The sequence below is a fragment of the Ovis canadensis genome, chromosome 11 (genome assembly GCF_042477335.2).
Source record: "Ovis canadensis isolate MfBH-ARS-UI-01 breed Bighorn chromosome 11, ARS-UI_OviCan_v2, whole genome shotgun sequence".
Classification (NCBI taxonomy): Eukaryota; Metazoa; Chordata; class Mammalia; order Artiodactyla; family Bovidae; genus Ovis; species Ovis canadensis.
In genome coordinates, this window is record NC_091255.1 from 19215190 (window position 1) to 19228677 (window position 13488).

The 13488-nt window shown below is 38.0% G+C and overlaps 1 protein-coding gene across 4 annotated transcripts in view; it reads left to right on the plus strand.

Moving 5' to 3' along the window:
- Positions 1-13488, plus strand: part of RPS6KB1 (ribosomal protein S6 kinase B1) — a 40073-nt gene that overhangs the window by 6313 nt on the left and 20272 nt on the right. For all 4 annotated transcript variants that reach the window (XM_069542607.1, XM_069542610.1, XM_069542609.1 and 1 more), the window contains exons 2-4: positions 1448-1497; positions 2502-2622; positions 4177-4245. In XM_069542607.1, the coding sequence (XP_069398708.1) occupies positions 1448-1497; positions 2502-2622; positions 4177-4245 (240 nt within the window). The remainder of the gene's footprint in view (positions 1-1447; positions 1498-2501; positions 2623-4176; positions 4246-13488) is intronic.

A 13488-nucleotide genomic window follows, 5' to 3' on the forward strand; every position in this document is an offset into this window, starting at 1 on the left:
CTTTTGGCCACTTAGCTTCTTTGTGGAAATGCCTGTTCAGATCCTAACCTATTTTTTTTTTAAGTGGGTTACTTATTTTTTTTATTATTGAGTTGTAGAAGTTCTTTATATGTTCTTATTTTATGGATTGTGAAGATTTACTCTCTCCTAGTTCTTCTAAGAACTTTATGGTTTATAGTTTTAGTTCTTACATTTAGGTCTGTGATCCATTTTTACGCATGGTGTGAAGGTAAGGATCCAAAGTAAATGTTCACATGTGGATATGCATTTGCCCAGAACTGTCATTTATTGAAACAAGTCTCTCTCCCATTGAATTTTCTTAGCATCTTTGTCAAAAATCAGTTGACCATAAATGGAGGGGTTTATTCTACGCTCTCATTTCTATTTCATTGATTCATATTTCTGTCCTTATGCCAGTACCACACTGCATTAATTGCTGTTGCTTCATAGTACATTTTGAAATCAGGACATGTAAGTCCCCCAACTTTGTTCTCCTTTTTCAAGACTGTTTTTCACCCTACCCCCACCTCCCGCCCTTGATTTTCTGAGTGAATTTTAGGATAAGCTTGGCAGTTTCTGCAAGAAAGGAACGAGGTGTTTTTAAAAGATTGAGTTGAATCTGTAAACCAATTTGTTTAGTATCGCCGTCTTAACAATATTAAGTTGTCTGATCCATGAACATGGAATATCTTTTGATTTATTTAGGTCTTTTAAATTTTCTTTCAGCAATGTTTTTGGAGTTATCAAATATTGAAACCTTGCACTTCTTTTGTTAAATTTATTTCTAAGTATTTTATTCTGTTGATGCCGCTGTGAATGGAGTTATCTTAATTTCATTTTTGAATTGTTCATTTTGCTAGTGTACAGAGGGTTAAATTAAGTTTTGCACTCATTTATACTATGGTCAGAATAAATGTTTGGCCAGTATGACTCCACACAATTTGAGAGTGTTGCTTAACCGTTTTGCCTTGATCAGCCATATCATTCCTGACAATATCTTGGCATGGTTGTGGTTACTTAGGCTTGGTTAGGTTGCAGTTACATAAGGTTTCTAGCATTATGTTAGTCTTATCAAAAGCAGGTCAAAATAACTTTTTATAAGTCATTTGATTAACTCAGAATGTGGTACCTTTAGTTTAATAAAATATAGAATACATATTTTGAATACATGTAATTTTTGAAGGAGAAATCACCTGGTTTTGTTTGTAGATCATTGATGAGTAGCATCTATAGCTTAGTTGTCACATAAAATTGAAAGTGAAATCCCCTTAATATTGTTTGTGTGCTTTACTTTTTTCATCACCACATTTACCTGTTAATAAAGTATAGAGAATTTGTAAGCTGATGTCTTTCATTCATTCTCCTTCAGTAATGGGGTGAAGCATTAAATTTTTAAAATTCTTGTTTATGGGATTATTTATTTTTAAAACTTTAACATATTTTTCAGGGTCAGTTAAATGAAAGCATGGACCATGGGGGAGTTGGACCATATGAACTGTAAGTATATTTGAAAAGGTTTCACTGTGCTGTCTCTTTTTAATTTTATATCAGCTCCAGTTTACAGCCATCATGTGATTTTAATAACCTATTCTTAAATATATAGTCATACAGAGACTTGGTTTACTGAGCTTGGCACCAATATGAAAACATATCCTTCATGTATGGATTTTGAGAAGAAGATTATTAAAATTCGGAGTATTCTGAATATGAGTCTGACTTGTGTAAAAGATTTTTATTAGTTTAATATGGAGAACTACCTTTTCCTGCTGAACAATAAAAATTTTAGAAATGCTCCCCAAATCAAATGCTTCTTGTTTTGCTTGTAATGCGTCATCTAAACAGAGATTTGTGCATTCTTGTGTCATTCTGGGAAAGCTTCATTAGTTGAATAGTTTTTTAATCTGCTCTGTATCCCACCTTCAAGTAAAAAGCCTTGGATTGTGGGGAAACTAAGATCACTCATAGAAAGCATTTTAAGGACAGATAAATTGCCACCCTTTTTGGAACCTTTAAATTAAGTATATATGGAAAGATGCATGGTTATAATTTATTAACAAGAATTTTTAGCTGAAAACTTGAACTGATTGGGTACATTTAGAAAATGCTTAGATTTTCTGCTGACGTTGCCAAATACAGTTGGATAATATCTAATCTCAGACATTTTGAATAAACTAAATTTGAATAACTAGAAGACTTTTTTCCTTTGTCAGCTTACTAAATTTGTTCTAATTCATCTTAGTTTGGGAATACTTGATGCTTATGAAAATAAATAATCAGTAGCACATTCTGTAAACAAGCAGATCAGCAGACAGTTCTCAAGCCACCCTAATCTTGACCTACCATGTCATCGAATCATTAGTTAACTTAGAGCACAGATACTAAATTTGCTATCATGTACTTTTTTCCTTTTACTTAACTGGAGTATAATTCTCATTCTAACAGTATGCTGAAGGTAATTTAACTTTTCGCAAACTTACTTTTGGTTTTGCTTTTCTCCCCAGTGGCATGGAGCATTGTGAGAAATTTGAAATCTCAGAAACTAGTGTGAACAGAGGGCCAGAAAAAATCAGACCAGAATGTTTTGAGCTACTTCGAGTACTTGGTAAAGGGGGCTATGGAAAGGTAGGAAGTATTTTGAAATGAGAGCTGTTTTTGTCTGTCTTGGGTAGATTAGTGTTTACACCCTGTTCCCAGCTGTCTTCTTCAGTCTTTGTAAGCTCTCAGCAAAGGACAGGATCATTTAACGCTATATTATTTGAGCAATGTATAGAAGCTCTCCTCCTCTTAAACCACCATTCACATAAAAGCCCAGCACTTTGTGGGTACTCAGTCAATATTTGTAGAATAAATAAATAGGCAGCTGGGCTAGGGAGTGTCTGTTGCTAGAGGACTCATTCCTTCCTTTTGCTAAATGGTACTGACTGTAGGTATTCTTTTAAAAAACAAACTACTCCTTACTTTCAAGAGGCATGGCACATTAGATTGGTATCTTACTGAGACCTTAATCTAAACTGATTTTCTTTGACTTGCAGTATTCACAGCAATAGAGTTAGGGAAGTTGAAGAATTTAAGAGAGGTAAAGAAAAATGAAGAACATCTCTTGGTTTCATAGTTTGCCAGAAGCTTTCTAATTTAAGACCTCACCTTTGAGTGTTCTGTTCAAGAAAATTTGCACATTCCATTTGCCATTCTTTTTCAAACGACAGAGTTTGGGTAACATGTTAGTAGTTAAGATTAAGCTTGAGAACTATTTATGCTATTGTGTAGTGTTCATTTTTACAAAACATGGCATTTGTAGTTTATTCTTAGGCTTCAGGACACATTCTCATATGTTTTAATCATCGTGAATGTGTAACACATGCTCTGTGAATCTCGTATTTTAGCTGTTGCATGAAAGGATATTATGGCTAATCATTTTAAGGCATAAGTAATTCCTGTCAAATATTATTAAATAGTTATATGTGAAGCATCTCTGAAAATTTATGAGCTATTTTATAATTTCTGTGTGTCTAGGAAACATGATTATAGTTTTTTCTATGCAAATTTGGATTTTATAAAGTAACATGGAGTGCTTGTTATAACACAGAGTGCTTGTTATTAGATGGTAATGACCAACTTTGCCACCAGATGTCAGCAGAATAAACAGGAAGGTTCTGTGTTGTATGACAGTTTTCACTACTAAGGACTTCCTAGGTAGCTCAGCTGGCCAAGAATCCTCCTGCAATGCAGGAGAACCCAGTTCGATCCCTGGGAAGTAAAGATCCCCTAAAGGGACACACTACCCACTCCGGTTTTCTTGGGCTTCTCTGGTGGCTCAGATGGTAAAGACTTTGCCTGCAATGTGGGAGCCCTGGGTTGGGAAGATCCCCTGGAGGAGAGCATGGCAACCCACTCCAGTATTCTTGCCTGGAGAATCCCCAAGGACAGAGAAGCCAGATGGGTTACAGTCCCTGGGGTCGCAAAGAATCGGACACGACTGAGTGATTAAGCACACTACTAAATCTTGAATGTAGTCTGGCTCTTTTAGCTCATCATTTTTGTGCACAGTCCTTGATGGTGCTAGTTTCTGTAAGAATATACACTGCTATATCATTTGCTTTGTTTACTTAGGAATTAAGGGACTGTGGCTTAACATAGTTTAGCTTTTAATAACACAGACTTTTATTTTTCATCCAGGTTTTTCAAGTACGAAAAGTAACAGGAGCAAATACCGGGAAAATATTTGCCATGAAGGTGCTTAAAAAGGTGATTTCTCTCCTCCCCCTCAACTATATTCTTAATTGCTATAAAATCTATATTTTGGTCTAAAATTCTCAGTTAAAAATTGTATTTCTACCACGATTATAAGTCCTCTTGGAATGTGGGGTACATTTTATCATTCTTACTCCTGTCTTATTCTGCTTGGTTACTTGGTGAGGGTGCAGAGGAGATTGCTTCAGTTCTCCTCCGAGGTTAACTCTTGTAGCCCTTTGTTCTGGTCTCTGTATTTCTAAGTAATAAGCATGTTCTGCTGTGACTTAATTCAGTAGTTTTAGAATTACAGACTGACTTCCTATTTTATTCCTTTTTTATTCCTTTCTTCCTTTTTCCCACCCTCATCTGGCATCATTTTCTTGCGATCTACTGTTGCTTTCGCAAACCTCCCATCAACTCTGTAAAACACCTTTCAGGCCAGTGTATGATCACGCTTATTAGATAAGTGACTAATCCTGTTTATTTTCCTGGAGCCATCGCAGAGGAGCCTTCTGTCCCCTGTGCTCACCTGTGCTGATCATTCTCTCGGCATAGCTGTCGTTATGGACTTCCCCTTCACTACAGTCCTTCAGATCCTCCTGACTCCGTCAGCATTGGATCCTTTGTTTCTTAGATCCCAGATTTTCCTTTTTCTTAGTTTGTGTCCTGTTCCCTTGCTTTGGTGACCATTTACTGGTGATTTCCTGAGAAACTGAATGAAGGGGAATTTGATATTCCACATTTTTGCAGTGATGTTTCTTATTTTGATTCTTATTATTTACTTTTACTGTTTCAGTCTTAAAAGTTTTCAGTCTTTTAGCTCCAGGGAATTTTCTTTTATGATCTCTTTGATAATTTTCCCTGGTTGTTTTCTTCTCTTAGAATTGCATTTACTTGGGTGTTAGACCTCCTAGAATGATCATCTGTTTTTCTTTCCTTTCCACTTGTCCATTTCTTTATCTTTTTGTTTACTTTCTGAGGTTTTTCTAGAAATTATTTTCTAATCATTTTTAAAATTTAGTGTATTTATTTGGCTTTGCTGTGTGGCTTGTGGGATTTCATTAATAGTTGCCCAACCAGGGATCCAGTCCAGGCCCCTGGCAGTGCAAGTACAGAGTCTTAATCCCTGGACCACCAAGGAATTCCCTTACTGGTTTTTTTTTAAAAACTATCATATTTGTAATTCCCCAAAGCTCTTTTTGTTGTTTTTTTTTCTTTTTATACCTATCTATTTTATGAGTACAGTATCTTCTTTTATTCCTCTGAGACATTTTAATTATAAATTCTTTGAAATATTCTTTTGTTTCATGGGCGTGTCTCTTTTCTAAGTCCCTATCTTCTTTGACTTTGATTTAGTGTTTTGTTGCCATGTTAGGGCCCTTCTTTAGATGTCTGGTGTCCTTGAAGAGTGGAAATCTGAGAAGCGGATCAGAAACTGTGTAATGTGTAGCCTTCTCCAGTGTGCAGTCATGAGATTAGCTGGCAGTTGACTAAGAACTTCTAAACGTCAGTGTCTAAAGGTCTTTTTTCTGATATGGATCAATTTGTGCTGGGAAAGATCCTTTATTGTTTTGCCTAGAAAAAGCATTCTGGGGCTGGATGACAGACAGGAGATGGAGATCTCACCTTTCAACATCAGATTTTTAGTGAAATCACGTTTGTTTTGTTTTTAACTTTATTGATGTATAGTTGCTTTACAATGTTATGTTCATTTCTGCTGCACAGCAAAGCGATTCACTTACATATGCATATTCTTTTTCATCCATTATGGTTTATCACATGACATTTCTTATAGTTCCCTATGCTATATGGTAGGTCTTTGCTGTTTATCCAGCCTCTGTGTACTAGCTTGCATCTGCTTATCCGAAACGCCCAAACCTTACCTCTACCTTCCCCAACCCCAGCCGCAAGTGTATTTGCTTTGTGCGTCTATTTCTGTTTTGTAGATAGGTTTACTTGTCGTATTTTAGTTTATGTAAGTGATATCATATGGTATTTTGTCTTTCTCTTTCTGACTTTGCTTAAATATGGTAATATCTAGGTCCATCCATGTTGCTGCAGATAGCATTGTTTTGGTCTTTTTTATGGCTGAGTAACAAAGTCAGGTTTTTACTTCAGCACTCTTCTCTGTTTCTGATCCTTCACTCTTTTATTTTTTCTGGAGACTGCATCTCTCCAAGCGGTAGTTCCTGGCTGGTTACTATAGATACGGGAATCTTGCTGATCTGTCTCTTCTTTATAGAGACTTTCAGATAACCCTCCTGTTTTCAGCCCTCCACCTTCTGCCTTCTGTAGTCCTTAATGATTCCATATTTTTTCCTTCTCTTTTCTGTTATTTTTACTTCTAATTTTTGAACACTGCCATCTATGGGGTCGCACACAGTCGGACACAACTGAAGTGACTGAGTAGCAGCAGCAGCAGCAGGGCTGCTGGTGGGTCAGATGGTAAAGAATCTGCCTGCAGTGCAGGAGACCCAGGTTCGATCCCTGGGTCTGGAAAATCCTCTGAAGAAGGGAATGGCTACCCACTGCCAGTATTCTTGCCTAGAAAATTCCATGGATAGAGGAGACTGATGGGGTCACAAAGAGTCAGACAGAACTGAGTGACTAACACTAACTGTTCAGGGCTTTACAGATGGATTCAACGTTTTTTGAGTTATGTCTCTTTCCAGGCATTTAGGTTTGTTCATATCCCAGGATACTAAGTTATTCACAACTGCTTTATCCTCACCCCGTTTTCACCTTTTGAGATGCAGAGTTACATGTGTTTCTTTGTTTTATTAACCTTGGATTGTGTATGTTTGATTTCTTGTTCTTTTGGTTTGGGATTGAGTTCTGAAAAGATCTCACTGTCTTAAAATCTTAGTAGAAAACGATATTAAGACAATGAAGATGACTTTTAAAAGAAAAACATAGTGTTTATATATCATCCTGTTTCCCCTGATTTTTACTTAAGCAGTACAAATGACTTCTTAATTTAAAAACTGAGGAAAACTACTGTGACCACAACTTTTTTGTTGATTGTCTTAAAGAAGCAGGTATTTTCAACTCCAGTTTCTGCATCAGTAAGCCAGACTTAATCTGCTCTCTGGCTTTCCCCTTGGAATCATACGAGATTATGGATTTTTTTTTTTATCTATTAAGTATTTTAAGTCTAAAATTGGAGACAGTATAAATAATAACGTGTTCTTGCAGTGTTGAAAGAAGTACTGGTCAGGTTTCTTAGAATAATCCATTCCTTTGTTGTTTATGAACACCTGATAATCAGGGCTGAGCAAAATTAGTCATAATTATATCTTAAGTGTCTGGCACAGATATCTTTAATGGAAAGAAGAGGGGTTTTTTTTTCCTCCCCTGCTGATGGTAAGTGGGTGTGATTAATATATTGGGAAGTCCATAGACTTGACTGCTGCTGTTTGTGAGGGTTCCTTTCTGTGCCCAGGCATCGAAGACCTAACTTGCTTTGCCTCTTCTCTTGCTTAGTTACCATGCGTTCTCACTGGTTTTTCTTTCCCTAAGCCCTGGCTAGAGAATCACACACTGTCTCATTCTTTCCTTGCTGTTCCTGAAAACAGGCTAGGGTCTGTGGTTTTAATTCCTAAATCCTGAGGTAGGGATAGCTGTGTTCTCCCTTTGAGTTCCTTCTTTTTATTTTGTTATCCCTGGAAGCAGAGAGTACTGACCCTCTTGGCCTGAGTATGTGGTAAAAATTTACCTCTTTCTAACCTTAAAGATAAAATCATAAACCAGATGTTTCCTTGTCTTAAATGAGTTGCTTACATCTAAATTAGCCATCTGGATTGATTAGTTCTCCTGGGCTTGTTTACTCGTTATGAGAAGGGTAGAATGTTGAGGAATAGGCTGTTTCCAACAACTGTCTCTCTGTCCTACCAGTTGCATCAAAAATGTACACTCTGGAAGCAAAATATTGCCCATGTCATTCGTTCAGCTCACATTGTAAATTTTAGAACCTTCGGCCAAAGGCTTGTAGCTCACAGATTGGTCATGTTTCTTTCGTTCCTTCTTTTATTGAACCAGCTGAGAATCTGTAGTGTGCCAGGCATTTTGCTAGAGACTCGGATTTAGCACTTGAGACGAATGTAATCTCTGCTCTCACTCTGCTTACTGTGTAATTCAAGGGAAGAACTGATAAGCTTATCCTTGTAATTTCTACTGTAGTAGAAACCTCCCCACTTTGAGGATTAAGCTTATACTGATTTCTTAGTGTTTATCAGTCGTTCCCCCCCGCCCCAAGTCTTATTTTCCTGGGTGTCTTCTGTGTCCTTGTATTAAATAAGTAATCAGTTGCCTAGCCTTCTAATTCCTCATTGATCCCAGAGCCATCTGTGTTCACCTGGTCCATTTCACATCGCCAGGCCCCATAGTTGTATCGTCCTCTTCTGAAACACTGGGCTATAATAGAACAACAGCATTCTCACTGCTTTATTCCTGTAGTGCCTGGTCTTTGGCCCTTTAGTGCTTTGACCTTTCTGTTCTTTTCCTTCAAGTTCTTAGTCCCTTTTTAATTTCGCCTTGTACCTAATCTAGCCTAATCAACATGCTCTCAGTCACCTGCTATCCCTGGTTGACCTTATCCTACAGAACGCTCTAATCAGTTTATTTGTTAATACTCCTTTATTCCTGTATCTCAGTTATTGAACGTCACTGGCAGAAATCACACAAACGTTAAATTGCTACTGGGAAAATTCATGGTCCCCAACTCACGTAGACCCTCCGTACCCATCAAAGGTTCCTAGCCAGCCCCTTCATTCTCTCCAGCTAGTAGAGCCTTTACTGTCAGTCCCGCTGGTCTTTTTTAGCAAACTGCCTCTCTTCCTAATTGAGGCTGTCGGATATGATTCCCTTCACCTTTCTTGCCCTAATACCGTGTTGTCTGCATTTTCACCTGTCTTTCCTTCACTCTCTCCAGGCTTAGTGGGAGATGTGTTCTTCTTTTCCAAGGCCAGACCCTCTCTTTTATGTTTGGATCCCCTCTCTTTCTGCCTGTTTAGGGTCTTTTCTTTGTCACTTCTCGCTCTTTCTCCATCCTCTATCCTGACTCCATTCTCTGTTTATATTCATGTCTTTGCCATATTTAGAAAATAAATCCTTTCTTCACTCAAAGTCTATCATAGCTTCCAGTCTCTGCTGTTCATAGACTAATTTCTTAAGTCATGTTTTACTGTCTTTTTTACTCACTATGTTTTGAACTCACACTCTACTATTTTGATGAAACTCTTTTTCCCTTTGTCACCAGGGATCTAATTGCTGGATCCAGTAGTCTTTCCTTCAGTTCAGTTCAGTTGCTCAGTCATGTCCGACTCTTTGCAACCCCATGAATTGCAGCATGCCAGGCCTCCCTGTCCATCACCAACTCCCAGAGTTCATTCAGACTCATGTCCATCGAGTTGATGATGCCATCCAGCCATCTCATCCTCTGTCATCCCCTTCTCCTCCTGCCCCAATCCCTCCCAGCATCAGAGTCTTTTCCAGTGAGTCAACTCTTTGCATGAGGAGGCCAAAGTATTGGAGTTTCAGCTTTAGCATCATTCCTTCCAGTGAACACCCAGGACTGATCTCCTTTAGAATGGACTGGTTGGATCTCCTTGCAGTCCAAGGGACTCTCAAGAGTCTTCTCCAACACCACACTTCAAAAGCATCAATTCTTCGGCGCTCAGCTTTCTTCACAGTCCAACTCTCACATCCATACATGACTACTAGAAAAACCATAGCCTTGACTAGATGGACCTTTGTTGGCAAAGTAATGTCTCTGCTTTTGAATATGCTATCTAGGTTGGTCATAACTTTCCTTCCAAGGAGTAAGCGTCTTTTAATTTCATGGCTGCAATCACCATCTGCAGTGATTTTGGAGCCCCCAAAAATAAAGTCTGACACTGTTTCCACTGTTTCCCCATCTATTTCCCCATGAAGTGATGGGACCGGATGCCGTGATCTTAAGCCAACTTTTTCACTCTCCACTTTCATCAAGAGGCTTTTTAGTTCCTCTTCACTTTCTGCCATAAGGGTGGTGTCATCTGTATTTCTGAGGTTACTGATATTTCTCCAGCAATCTTGATTCCAGCTTGTGCTTCTTCCAGCCCAGCGTTTCTCATGATGTACTCTGCTTAGAAGTTAAATAAGCAGGGTGACAGTATACAGCCTTGATGACGTACTCCTTTTCCTATTTGGAACCAGTGTGTTGTTCCATGTCCAGTTCTAACTGTTGCTTCCTGACCTGCATGTGGGTTTCTCGAGGCAGGCCAGGTGGTCTGGTATTCCCATCTCTCTCAGAATTTTCCACAGTTTCTTGTGATCCACACAGTCAAAGGCTTTGGCATAGTCAATAAAGCAGAAATAGATGTTTTTCTGGAACTCTCTTGCTTTTTCCATGATCCAGCGGATGTTGGCAATTTGATCTCTGGTTCCTCTGCCTTTTCTAAAACCAGCTTCAGCATCTGGAAGTTCACGGTTCACATATTGCTGAAGCCTGGCTTGAAGAATTCTGAGCATTATTTTACTAGTGTGTGAGATGAGTGCAATTGTGTGGTAGTTGGAGCATTCTTTGGCATTGCCTTTCTTTGGGATTGGAATGAAAACTGACCCTTTCCAGTCCTGTGTCCACTGCTGAGTTTTCCAAATTTGCTGGCGTATTGAGTGCAGCACTTTCACAGCATCATCTTTGAGGATTTGAAATAGCTCAACTGGAATTCCATCACCTCCGCTAGGTTTGTTCATAGTGATGCTTTCTAAGGCCCACTTGACTTCACATTCCAGGATGTCTGGCTCTAGGTGAGTGATCACACCATCATGATTATCTTGGTCATGAAGATCTTTTTTGTACGGTTCTTGCGTGTATTCTTGCCACCTCTTCTGAATAACTTCTGCTTCTGTTAGGTCCATACCATTTCTGTCCCTTATCGAGTCTTTCCTTAACTCATCCTCAGTCCTCTCTGTTGCACTGGAGCTATTGACCACAGCATTTTGAAACTACACTCCCTTCACTTCTGTAATTCAAACCTCCTGAACAGTTAAAAAATAACACCTTTGAAGTTTTTCAAACTTTGCAGAGTTGCAAGAATAGTACAGTGATCACCAGTTGTTCACTTTGCCATATTTTCTTTGTCTGCCGCTCCCTTTATCGCTCCTCTCTCTGTATGTACACATATGTATATTCCAAGTTTTTACTTTTTTGCTATACATATTAAAAGTTATTTGCAGATATGGCACTTGGCCTTTATAATCTCTAGTATGTATCTCTTAAGAATAGGGCATTTTCATACATAACCACAGTGTAATTATCACATTTGGGAACTTTAATATTGGTATACAATTCTGTTTTCTTGATACATTGTAGTCAAACTTCCCCAGTTATGTCAATAATATCCTTTACAGCTATTTTTTGTTTTTAATATCCAGGATTTAATGAAGGATCACACATTACATTGAGCAGTCTTGTGTCTTTGGTTTCCTTTACTCTAGAGTCCTGTGTCTTTAGTTTCCTTTACTTTTCGTCTTTCATGACACTAACATTTTTTGAAGACTCTGGGCCAGTCAGTTTGCACAGTGACCCTGATTTGGATATGTTTCATTATTTCCTTATGAAAATGCTTAAATTTTAAATTTAAGTTAAATGCTTTCTGCAGGAATATTTTACATGAGTATTGTGTCCTTGGGAAGCTCATAATGTTAGTCTGTCTCATTATTTGTTGAGTTTGATCATTTGGTTAAGGTGGTGTCCACAAAACTTCCCATTCTGCAGATGCCATTTTCCCTCTGTAATTAAAAAGTTATCTATGGAATGAAAGTTAGAGATTCTGCTAATATTCCATTCTAATAATCTTCTACACCCAATAGTTTTATTATCCATTGTTTCTTAGCCAAATCAGGTAATACTCTGGTGATTGTAAAGTGGAGACTTTTCTGTTTATCAGTTTTTTCTACATTAGTTATCATTTTTCTGTAAAGAAGAGCTTTTCATATATTTTTTAATGTTTAAAGCCATGTTTATTTACTTTTCAGCTGCACTGGGCTTTCTCTAGTTGCAGCGAGCAGGGCTCCTGTCAAGCTGCACTGCGCGGCTTCTTTTTGTGGTGGCTTCTCTCGTTGTGGAGCACGGGCTCTGGGCACCAGGACTTCAGCAGTTGCAGCTTGTGGCTCTCGAGCACACAAGCTTCCGTAGTTGTGGTGACAGGTTTAGCTGTGTGCTGGCACATGCTATTGTCCTGGAAATCCACGTCCAAATCTGTGTCCCCCGCATTGGCAGGTGAGGCCTCAACCATGGACCATTAGTGAAGTTCCAAAGTTTAGTTTTTAAAAACAGTATGGACTACTTTTTTCATAGTGTTGTCCATTTCTTTCATTATTCAGAGTTTGGTCTGAAAGTTTCCGCAAATTTTCTGGAGAGAGCTCTTTTAAGAAGACTTCTGTGCCCTTTTAACATGTCCCTTTAGTTTCGGAGTACTTCCTTTCTGTACAGTAGTGAGCTCCAGGTTTGCCTTGCATGTTCCCTCACCCTGGTCTGGCACCGTCTCTTTTTCCATAGAGCCCTGGTTTCTTTGGTAGAGAAACCAGGATCTGATTTCCAAGCTGTGGTCTTTGCTACTGAAGTGTCATTCTTCTGGCTCTTTCAGAACAGAGCTAGAAGTTTTGTTTTTGTTTTAAATCATGGCTTCACGTTGATATTCCTAATTTCAGTCCAGTTCTTTAGGGTTCTTTTTTCTTCAGTCTACATTTGTGTCTCTTTTTCCACATTGAGAAAAGCCTGATAACAACATCAATGTATTAACTCATTTACTTAGTGGTACAATATATGCTAATAGTTAGACAATTATAATACCAATAGTACTAGTAGTAGCTGCAAGCCTACTAAGTACTTAAGATTTCCTTGCAATTTTTGTCATGCTTACATGCATATATGTTACTGAAGAATGTGCAGTGTAAAGTTATTTAAATATCTTTTTTCTCTTTTTGTGGTAAAATTATCAAAGAACTGGATTGGTCAAAAAGTTCACTTGGGTTTTTGTACTATTGCATGGAAAAACCCAAATGAACTTTTTGGCCAGCCTAATAAAAGTCAGTTAAATTTATGTATTTCTCCTGTATTCAGTTTTATTTGCCTCCCCTATCCTTGTTGATTTAATATTTTTTGAAATGTATAAAACATTATCATGGTTCAGAATTCTAGATCTCCATTTTATAATCACCATATGATATTTGATTCAGGTAAGAAGAGAAATAAATGATAAAACTGTTAAT